This window comes from Zingiber officinale, chromosome 6B (assembly GCF_018446385.1).
Source record: "Zingiber officinale cultivar Zhangliang chromosome 6B, Zo_v1.1, whole genome shotgun sequence".
NCBI classification, from domain to species: domain Eukaryota; kingdom Viridiplantae; phylum Streptophyta; class Magnoliopsida; order Zingiberales; family Zingiberaceae; genus Zingiber; species Zingiber officinale.
The window spans coordinates 63,353,960-63,365,620 of NC_055996.1; the positions used below are offsets into that span (position 1 = coordinate 63,353,960).

An 11,661-nucleotide genomic window follows, 5' to 3' on the forward strand; every position below is an offset into this window, starting at 1 on the left:
AGGAGATGCCACAGCTTCTACCCATTTGGACACATAATCTACCGCCACAAGAATATACCTATTCCCATATGAAAGAGGGAAAGGTCCCATGAAATCAATTCCCCAAACATCAAATAACTCAACCTCAAGAATGTAATTTAACATCGTTTCATTTCTTTTAGTTATATTCCCAGTTCTCTGACATTGATCACAAGACTGAACAAACAACTTAGCATCCCTGAATAAGGTTGGCCAATAAAATCCTGCTTGAAGAATTTTCGTAATCATTTTTGAACTACCCAAATGTCCTCCATAGGACGAAGAATGGCAATGAAACAAGATATCTCTAACTTCTTCTTCAGGTATACATCTTTGATAAATCACATCATTGCACTTCTTATACAGGAGAGGTTCATCCCAAACATAATTCTTAACTTCTGAAAAAAACTTTTTCCTTAGTTGATGAGAAAAATCCGGAGGTAACACTCCACTAGCAAGGAAATTCACAAAATCTGCATACCAAGGAGTTTTCACACTTGACAAAGCTAATAAGTGTTCATCCGGGAATGTGTCATCAATAGGTAAATCAAAATCCACCTCATTTTCTGACTTTTGAGATATTCTAGACAAATGATCCGCTACTACATTTTCAGCTCCTTTCTTATCCCTAATCTCAAGGTTTAACTCTTGCAAAAGTAAAATCCACCTAATTAACCTAGGTTTAGCGTCTTTCTTTCCAAGTAGATATCGAATAGCTGCATGATCAGTATATACTATTACTCTTGATCCTACTAGATAGGATCTAAATTTATCAATAGCAAATACCACTGCCAATAATTCTTTTTCTGTAGTAGAATAGTTTACTTGGGCTGCATCAAGTGTTTTACTTGCATAATGGATCGCATGTAAAATCTTATTTCTTCGTTGTCCCAAAACTGCTCCTACAGCAAAATCACTAGCATCACACATTATTTCAAAAGGAAGATCCCAATCAGGTGCTTGAATGACTGGAGCTGTTGTAAGAGCACTCTTGATTTTATTGAAGGCTTCAATACATTCGCTATCAAAACAAAACTAAACATCTTTAATCAACAGATTAGTTAATGGCTTGGAAATCTTTGAAAAGTCCTTAATAAAACGTCTATAGAAACCAACATGTCCTAAAAAACTCCTAACTCCTTTTACATTGATGGGTGGGGGTAATTTGTCTATTACTTCCACTTTTGCTTGATCTACCTCAATACCACGCTCTGAGATTTTATGCCCCAAAACTATTCCTTCCTTAACCATAAAATGACATTTTTCCCAGTTCAACACTAGGTTTGTATCTTCACACCTTTTTAGAATAGTAGAAAGATTTGACAAACAAGAATCAAAGTCATTTCCATAAACTGAGAAGTCATCCATGAAAACCTCAATAATTTTTTCTATTAAATCTGAAAAAATTGCCATCATGCATCTCTGAAAAGTGGCTGGAGCATTACAAAGCCCAAATGGCATCCGACGATAAGCAAAGGTACCATAAGGACAAGTAAAAGTAGTCTTCTCCTGGTCTTGAGGATGAATTACAATCTGAAAAAATCCAGAATATCTGTCCAAGTAACAAAAGTAGGAATGTTTAGCTAATCTTTCAAGCATTTCATCAATAAATGGTAAAGGGAAATGATCCTTCCTTGTTTCTTTATTCAACTCCGATAATCAATGCACATTCGCCACCCCGTCACTGTTCGTGTTGAAATTATCTTATCTTCTTCATTCTTGATAACAGTCATTCCTCCTTTCTTTGGAACCACGTGGACTGGACTCACCCATTCACTATCCGAAATTGGGTAAATAATCCCTGCATCAAGAAGTTTAATCACTTCCTTCTTTACTACCTCTTTTAAATTTGGATTTAGTCTCCTTTGATGCTCAATTGAGTTCTTGTACCCCTCTTCAAGTAAAATTCTATGCATACAGAGAGATGGACTAATCCCTTTTATATCATCAATTGTATATCCAATTCCCTTTCTATGCAAACTTAACTCATCCAACAGTCTCTTTGTTTCAAACTCATTTAACTGAGCATTAATTATAACTGGATAAGTAGAATTCGGCCAAAGAAATTCATATTTAAGATTTGGTGGTAATGGTTTAAGTTCAAGTTGAGGTGGTACTATTTCTGGTAAAACTGGCTCTTGTTCTATCAACATAGTCTCCTCCTTAGCCAAGCTTTCTTCTAAAAACTCTTCATTATCTAATGACAGATCATCCTCCTTATGATCACCAAGACATACCCCCTTTTCTGTTGAAAATGCTTTTTCACCAAACATTTTTGATAATGATTCACAGCACCAAGGAAATAATGTTTGGAAATCGTTTTGATTCAAGATAAGCCCTTTTTCAACATCATCCTTTTCTCTAATGATATCCATTGTTAAGAATGAGCTATCTTGCTCTGCCCAATCATTGGATTTTTGCGTAATTCTGCCAACTATCTCAAAAGTTTCTTCTAGACTTTTTTTCAAAAATGATCCTCCAGATGCTAAATCCAGTTGATTCTTATTTGAGAAAGAAAGCCCAACATAGAACAAATGCATAATTAACCATTTCTCAATTCCATGATGTGGACATAACTGCAGAAGAGAAGAATATCTTTCCCAGGCTTGGTATAATTTTTCTCCATCCAATTGCTTGAAATTTAAAATTTGACTTCTCAAATAAGTAGTTTTCCTTGGAGGGAAATATTGGTCAAAGAATTTTTGCTCTAACTCATCCCATGTTTTGATACTTTGAGACTTTAGAGAATTATACCATCTTTTTGCAGCACCCTTCAGACTAAAAGGAAAAGCAAGCAGCTGAACAATATCAGATGAAACTTCTTCATATTTCAAAGTATAACAATATCTATAAAACTCCATCAAATGGGAATAAGGGTTCTCAATCTCCAATCCTCCAAACTGAGTTTTCTGAACCATGGAAACAAAAGATGGTTTGAGTATAAAATTTCTTGCTTGTATGTTAGGGTAAACAATTGCTCCCATTTGTTTTGCAGACTTCGGAGCTCCATAATCTCCTAGTGACTTGCACACCATGTTTAGATATTCTTGTTCTTCTATTTGCCTTTGCAGAATTCTTCTTTTATGGAAAGTTCTGTCAATCTCAGGGTCAAAAGGAAAGAATTCCCTTGCAAAGTTAGATCTTCGCATACACAAGAACAAGATAGCAAATGACAATTCAACATAAAAAGAAAAAAATAAAAGAATAAAAAATGCAGAATTGAATTTGTACAAAAAGAATTAACAAGAAGTAAAAGTTATACGAGAAAGTAAAAACAGAAATCTAATGATTAGTTACAACTATGCAATATGAAAGGAAAACAAATGTTATGTTTAGTCTAACTCAATTGATAATTCCTAATGTTATAGCGCAGTCCCCGGCAACGGCGCCAAAAACTTGTTACGCTCCGCAAGTGTACGAAAATGTCGCAAGTAATATAAAAGATTATCGTATCCACAGGGACTGGAATAAGCACTAGAAATGCCTCAATCGAATTAGCTAAACAACTATCTAATTGTTTCAAATGCAAAGTGAAGGTAAACAAATCTAATATTAAAGATCAACAAACAAGAGTTTAGTGTTTTGGGTTATGATAAGGGAGATTCTAGGAGTTTCGGTTTCTTTATAAAATTTCTTGAATGTAAACGGTTCACCAATTCTTATCCCTCAATTGCCAAACACTTGTAGAAAGTTGTCGGTTCTCTCTTGCAATAGATAACCGGCTAAGGACTGAGAAATGTATCTAAATATGATCAATTAGTCGTGAGCCTACGTTGTCCTTACACAGAAGCGCACCTATTACTATGCCTTCCTCGGATATCAACATAGAAGCCCACAACTTATTAATCTATCAAGATACAAGAAACTAATCACAAGATCCATCCTACTCTCTTAGATATTCCTATTTCCTCTTCAAGATTATCTCTCAAACGTCCTTACACGGGCTTGCACTTGTCACGTGGAGCCCTCGGATGATCGAGTGAGAGTTTATCTTTACAAAGTCCACAAGAAATCCAAACAATCAATCAAGAATGAGAATTAAGCACAAATCACCATTAATCATTCAAGATCTAATTGATACAAGCAAGACAATGTCATTGAAGCAAGTAATTGGCAAATCCATAAGAGATTACATCAATCCTTCATACAAATACTCCCTTAATCCTAGAATACAAGATCTACTCCATGAATCGAGGAAGAATACCCGAAGAAATAAAGATTAAAAGCATTTCTTAAATCCCCAATCCAAGAAACCAAGAAAAGGAGGAAAGAGAAAACTTATCTACGAAGAAGGCTCGTCTTCGGATCCAATCCTCGCTCCGGAGTCGAAATCGTCAAGAACTCCCCTCGAATCGCCCAGAAATCCTCCCAAGAATGGGAGGAAACCACCAAATCTTGCCTTCTCCCAAAGGGGGAGAGAGATCCCCTTTCAATTCATGAATGAGGGTTTAAATAGAGGAGGAAATCGGGCGCCACACGGCCCCGTGACACGGCCGTGTGAGATTCACACGGCCATGTCCAGTTCCTTCTCTGCCAAAGCTGCACGGCCGTGTGTGGTCAGGACCCTTCTTTTCTCTGGAAATGCTACACGGTCGTGTGGTGCACACGGTCAGGACCCTTCTTTTCTCTGGAAATGCTACACGGCCGTGTGGTGCACACGGCCACCACCTGCTTGGCCTCTGGAAACCTCACACGGCCGTGTAGATCTACACGGCCATCCCTTCCTGTTAAAACTACACGGCTGTGTGTGGTACATGGCCTGATGCTCTCTCCCTTCAATTCCTTCCAAGCTTGTCCGAGGACGCATAATCTTCACCAATTTCGACTCCTGTGTACAGAAAATGCACAAAAAGCATATCTCCGAACCAAAAGAGTAAATATGCTAAAAGGAAAGCTGGAAGTATAAAAGTGCATAGATCAAGCATGCTCAAAGTATGTAAATGTGCGTAAAAACATGCATAAAATAGTATATAATCTACGCACATCAGCCGCTCGGAACTCACTGAGTGCCGGTCGTCCCAAGATGACATTGTATGCAGAGGGAGAGTCGACCACGACGAAGTTTGCAGTCCGCGTCCTTCTGAGCGGCTCTTCTCCTAGCGAAATAGCCAGTCGGACCTGTTTGACCGGAAGAACTTCACTACAAGAAAAATGTCATTCAACAACACTCAAACGACAACGGTTTTATACCAAACCGTTGTCTTTTTGCCTTTTAACAACGGTTTTAACCAAAACCGTTGTCTTTTAGAAATTTTTTTGACCTACGACAACGATTTTTAAAAACCGTTGTCTATTTATGTTTTTTTAAGACTACGACAACGGTTTTTAAATGCTACAACAACAGTTTTTGAAAACTGTTGTCTATGTGCGCTTTTTTTTGGGATTACGACAATAGTTTTTAAAAGTCGTTGTCTTAAGTGATGTTGAATACTGGTGTTTTTTTTCCTTCGCTGTTTTTTCCCCTTCGCCAATTTTTGCCCCGCTTTTTTTCTTTCCCTCTCCCCGAAAGTTTTTTGCCGCCGCATTCCACCCTTTTATCTTCTCAATCCGTCCCTCTTTTCTATTTTCTCACAATCTCTCGCTCACCGGAGCCGCGTAGGAGCAGCAGCAGTCCACGAGTCCATTAAGGACGCCCTCACCGGCAAGACCTCCTACATGAAATCCACTAACAGTAAGTGTCCTCTACTTCTTCCTCCTGCATCTTCTCGTCGAAAACCCTAGATACTCCTGCATCTTCTCGCCGTCTGCGGTACTCTGGGCTCGCCCTCTTCGCATTCCTCTGTATAAAGCCCCTTCTATCGTCTTCTTGCTCCACACTCTTCTTCTTCGCCTCCGCGAAGGCTCCCCGTGCCACAAATCCTGGTCGTCGAACCCTAATCCTCCTCTTATCCCGTTTCTTTCCTGATTCTACCAGACTCTTGGAGGAGCGAGACGTGATAATGGGAAAGAGAGCGGAGGAGCTCGATATCGATAATCTATTGGATGAGATTCCCCATCTTCGTCATCGTGGTGTCCTCGATAGACCCGACGGTGCCGGTTTCCGCATCGCCGATGAGTTGCCGACGTCGGTCCTCCATGGGGATGGCGATGGGTGTATCTGGTCTGAGGGGGTTCCGAGCTCGTTAGCGGAGCGTTCGCTTCCGTTGGAGGAGACCCTCCTACTCCAAAACCTGGGAGCAGCCTGGTATGCTTCTTTTTTTTGTGTTTTTTGTGTTTTTGTTTCCATTACATGCCAAAGCGTTTCTTGCCTCAAAATACAATTACAGCTTTGCATTAACTTTCCTCAAAATACAATTACAGCTTTGCATTAACTTTCTTGCTCGTCTACTTCCACCTTCCCTTTCAGTGTATATGACAAAGACTGAACTCAAAAGTGTTGCAATATAATCTCTCGGATCCATCTCATTTGAGGCCACAACCACCAGATCACAGAAATGGGCTTCTACTTCAATTCTCACACGCTGGCCTCTTTCTTCCTGCTCTTAGCATTCCCAGCCTTCACTTATGGATGGGGAATTGTCGGCCACCAGATTATTTGCCAGATTACCCAGGATCGTTTAAGTGAGTCAGCAGCTGCAGCGGTTAAAGAACTACTCCCTGCCTACGCAGAGAACGACCTAAGCACCCTTTGCTCTTGGGCAGATACAATCAAGTTTCGATACCATTGGTCGTCGGAACTTCACTACATTGATACCCCTGATGATCTTTGCACTTATAATTACAATAGTTTGTAACGCCCCGGCTCGGGCGGGCCCCACCCGAACCAAACCGGGAACGCTACCTGAATTGCCCATAGGGTTGACGACTAGCTCCACAGCCTGAAGGCCCAACTCGGATGTCACCCATCCTCAGATTTCTCCAAGCCAAGCACGCTTAACTTTGGAGTTCTTTGAGTTTGGGCTTCCGAAAAGGAAGGTGCACCTCGGTGATATGGATAGTACCATCTAACCTTTTAAGTCATACTTAACCAGAATCTCAGAACCGGGGTATTAAAATCACCCCCACTTAAAGACACAACGTCCTCGTTGTGTAACCACAAATCACACCACAAACAAATCCCAGAATCCCCCTCGCTAGGTGGTGCCCTGGGTGCTCCTACCACAGGCGCACTCACGGTCGCAATGTTGCTCTGATACCATCTGTAACGCCCCGGCCCGGGCGGGCCCCACCCGGACCGAACCAGGAACGACACCATAATTACCTATCGGTTTGATGACTAGCTCCACAGACCACCGGAGGTCCTTTCAGCGTGCTTTGTCCTCACTCGCACGCACCCTGGAAAACTTCCCAGGAGGTCACCCATCCTCAGATTTCTCCAAGCCAAGCACGCTTAACTTTGGAGTTCTTTGAGTTTGGGCTTCCGAAAAGGAAGGTGCACCTCGGTGATATGGATAGTACCATCTAACCTTTTAAGTCATACTTAACCAGAATCTCAGAACCGGGGTATTACACAGTTAGTGTTCATGCATGCTTTGATTGTGTTTATTCTAGTCCATACAATATCGTTCTAGTATTAGCAATGATATGTTGTTGGTTATGATCAGGGGATTGCAAAGATGAAGATGGTGTGAAAGGGAGGTGTGTCTCAGGTGCCATCACTAATTATACTAATCAGCTTCTCACCTATGGAAGCTCTGCCGATGAATCACAATGTAATTAATATATCAAAGATAGTTTCTATGTCCTATGTTATATTGATATCATTTCTACTTAATTCATTTCCTCTGTTTTTTTTTACCTGTAATCTAGATAATCTCACTGAAGCACTTCTATTCCTTTCTCACTTAATGGGTGACATCCATCAGGTAGAAGAGACTATTTCTTAATTGCTTTCTTCAGTTATTTGCACCAACTGATGTCGATTCGGAATTGTTTAGCCTCTTCATGTAGGATTTACTTCTGATAGAGGAGGAAATACGATCCCAGTGCGTTGGTTTAGAAGGAAATCAGAGCTCCATAAAGTAGGAATTTGGTTTATTTTTTTGAAAATCTCTTTCACCATTTTTCACACTAATTTTCATGTGCGGATATATGCTGCAATGCAGGTCTGGGATAAAGATATTATTGAGACAGCAGGAGATCGATTTTACGACAATGTTGTGGAGGAATTTCTCGACGCACTCAAACAAAACATCACTGTGAGATAATTTTCCGTGAGTTTTTTTTTTTTGATGTCTTTGTGTTAGTTTTGATTAAAGCTTTTAGTTGAACAACAGGGAGAGTGGTCTGATCAAGTTGTGAAATGGGAGAAATGCAGCAATAACAAGGTCGCTTGTCCTGATGTGTAAGTAGAATTTGCACTCTGTGTTCATTAGAGAAACAACCCAGTGCACAAAATTCCTCTTGTTTCCTTAAATTTGAACCAGTGATTACCAGGTCATGCGACAATAATTTTACCGTTGCACTTAAGCTATGAAATGAAAATGATAGGGGATTGCAATTCTAAGGAAGTAACTTCTTACACAGTTGGGATAGAAAACCTAACATCAATCTGACTTCTGGTGACAATTCTGTCTTGTATGATCATGACTTGCAGAGGTAATGGTTAACTGAATAACTAACAGATATCACTGATCATGGAGACTATAATCTTATGGAGACAAATTTACTTCTATTTTTCAGCTACGCACTCTTTGATGGTGATGGACATCAAGTGCCTCAAGATCTAGTGGAAAAAGTTGGTAAGGTGTTTGAAACCATTCTGGAAGAGGTAAGTTCTTTATTAACCTTATATTTGCAGTGCTGATAACTTGGAAATATTTCTCTTGTGAAATGACTGTTCAACGTTTACAGGCTAACAAACTCAGGTATGAAACAAATGAAGACATGTCTATAGCACAGGCTATTAAGCTAGTCATGGAGAGGCATTCAATATGATGCATTATTAATGAATTAAGTCTACTTTATGAGATTTCAGATTTTTTTATTATTCATAGGCATTTAGTTTAGATCAAGTGACATTTCTTTATCTTCTTCTTACAGGTGGAGTTTGAAGGATTAGGAGAATTAAGAAGCAAGGATGAAGAAGATGAAGGATTAGGAGAATTAAGAAGCAAGGATGAAGAAGATGAAGGCATCTAGTTTATCTTCTTTATTTATCTATTTGGTCCACTTCGATCCAAGTACGATGCAAACATGGCAAGGATGAAGAAGATGAAGGATTAGGAGAATTAAGAAGCAGTGTTTTGTTACTCTTCTAGTGTTGTACATGGTAAAAGTAGTTCAAATGATCCAACTCTTCAAAACTGGATATCAAGATTAGGATGTTGTGTTACTCTTCTAGGATTAGGATGTTGTGTTGTTCTACCTTTGTTTTAATAGTATCGTTGTCATTTTGTTAGCTGCTTTTGAAATTTCTTCGGAATGTTGTAAATATTATTTTCGAATGTTAGAAAATTATATGTTAAATTTTATTTACAAATTTAGTATTTTGAATGATTTATAATACTAGAAAATTGTATAATAAATTTTAATATTTTTTTTATTTTTTATCAAAAAAAGACAACGGTTTTTCACTGTTGTCGTAAATAGGTTAAAACTGTTGTTGAAGACTCTGTTATTAAAAGTAGACGCTCAAAGACAACGGTGAAAAACTGTTGTCTTTGAAGGAAAAGACAACAGTTTTTCACCATTGTAAAAACTGTTGTCTTTGAAGGAAAAGACAACAGTTTTTCACCATTGTAAAAATTGTTGTCTTTGTCTTCAAAGACAACGGTTAAAAACCGTTGTCTTTGAGTACCCCCTTTAACAACACAGCCTTTAACAACAGTCAGAAAGGGGCTACGACAACGGTGAAAAACCGTTGTTGTAAGGCTTTTTTCTTGTAGTGCTTCATTGCCCGTGAACCCGTAGAGGGGGGTTGTCATGGGCAGCAGCTCGGCTTGATCGATTTGCAGTTGGTTGAAGGCCTTTTTGAAGATAATGTTGACCGAGCTGCCTGTATCGATAAAAATGTGGTGAATAGTATAGTTAGCTATTACCGCTTTGATGAGGAGCGCGTCGTCATGTGGCACTTCGACTCCATCAAGGTCCCTGGGCCTGAAACTAATTTCGGGCCCGCTCGCCCGTTCTTGACTGCAGCCGACCGCATGGATCTGGAGCTGCCTGACGCTCGCCTTCCTTGCTCTGTTGGAGTCACCTCCGGTCAGTCCGCCAGCGATGATGTTGATTTCGCCTCGGGAAGTGTTGTTTCTATTTTCTTCCTCCCGTGTGGATGGCCTAGGCCGCTCCCTAGACACCCGAGGATTGCCCTCGTGCCCCTAAGGATAATGCCGCTCGGGAGACTATTGCTATCGCCTGTCGAGTATCTGCCGATCAGCCTCATGGTGTCGCTATCGCCTGTCGGATGATGGCGATCGACGACGGCTATTCCGAGGAGCGGGATGGGCGATCAGGGGAAGGCTTTGGCAATCTCACGTGTTATGCGTGTCGGTCCGGTGGAACGAGAAAACATGGGGGTCCATACCTTCTTCTTTGGTTTGGGCCGCTCAGCAGCTACCTCTTGGACGCCATGGGACCTCGCATGGTGAGAGCGAACTGCTTCAGTCCGCGGTCCTCTGGGCGGCTCCTGTCGAGTGACAGCCTTCCGCTCGGCAGGGGCTAACCGCTCAGTTGGAACTTCTTTTCTTCTGGCCGCCTGTGCTTCCTCCACATTAATGTATTCATTGGCCCAGTGTAACATATGATCGTAGTCTCGGGGCGGCTTCCGGATGAGTGAACGGAAGAAGTCACCGTCCAGGAGGCCTTGCGTGAACGCATTCATCATCGTTTCTGAGGTGGCAGTTGGAATATCCATGGCCACTCGGTTGAATCGTTAGATGTATGCTCGGAGCGACTCCCTGGGCTCTTGTTTGATGGCGAATAGACTAACACTAGTCTTCTGGTAACGCCGACTGCTTGCAAAATGGTGGAGGAAGGTCGTGTGGAACTCCTTGAAACTTGTAATAGATCCGTCCGGCAGCCTCCAAAACCACCGTTGCGCCGATCCCGAGAGGGTGGTAAGGAACACCCGACACTTTACTCCATCTGTGTATTGATGCAGTGTAGCTATGTTGTCGAACTTACCCAAATGGTCATCTGGATCGGTGGTTCCGTTGTATTCTCCGATCGCCGGGGGCACATAATGTTTTGGCAGAGGGTCCCGCAGGATGGCCTCTGAAAATTGTCGGTTGATCCGTTCGGGGGAGGCGTCTGTTCGGGGAGCCTTGCCTTTTCTGTTGTCCCGCATAGGCGGCTCGTCGGATGAAGATCCTCGATCACGATTAACTGTTGCGGCTTCGGGAGGCGTACGAAATAGGGCCCGATGAAATGGAACCGTGGCTAGTGGTACTTCCGCTCGGCCTCCCGACGCGGACGTCGCTTGTTGCTCCATCCGCTCGGCTTGCGCCTTCTATTTATGTTCCACAAGCTTAGCTGCTCTTGCCTTGATCAGAGCGTCGAGCTCCTCCGTGGAGAGCATCACCGTATGCGGTCATCCGGCTTCGTCCATTGCTTCGGCTCAAATTCAGGTGCGTTCCCACAGACGGTGCCAATTTGATCCTGTCCGAACACTGAGTCAACGGACGCTAGGCATGTGGCGCTCTCCGAACTGATGACGTGGGTCTCCGGCCGGTCGTAGGGGTCTCCGGCGAACCTGTAAGGAAG

At 41.7% G+C, this 11,661-nt stretch overlaps 1 protein-coding gene and 1 long non-coding RNA gene across 2 annotated transcripts; both read left to right on the forward strand.

Annotated features, from left to right (window-relative positions):
• The first annotated feature begins 7,561 nt into the window (after window positions 1-7,561).
• LOC121990228 lies at window positions 7,562-7,981 on the forward strand. Its single transcript, XR_006114517.1, has 3 exons — window positions 7,562-7,670; window positions 7,768-7,823; window positions 7,896-7,981. It is a non-coding gene; the product is annotated as an uncharacterized LOC121990228 (long non-coding RNA).
• Window positions 7,982-8,057: 76 nt separating this feature from the next.
• On the forward strand, window positions 8,058-9,435 carry LOC121991042. Its single transcript, XM_042545072.1, has 4 exons — window positions 8,058-8,156; window positions 8,235-8,302; window positions 8,641-8,728; window positions 8,812-9,435. The coding sequence occupies exons 1-4, from the start codon at window positions 8,058-8,060 to the stop codon at window positions 8,893-8,895; spliced, it is 339 nt and encodes a 112-aa protein (XP_042401006.1). The 3' UTR covers window positions 8,896-9,435.
• The last annotated feature ends 2,226 nt before the right edge of the window (window positions 9,436-11,661 follow it).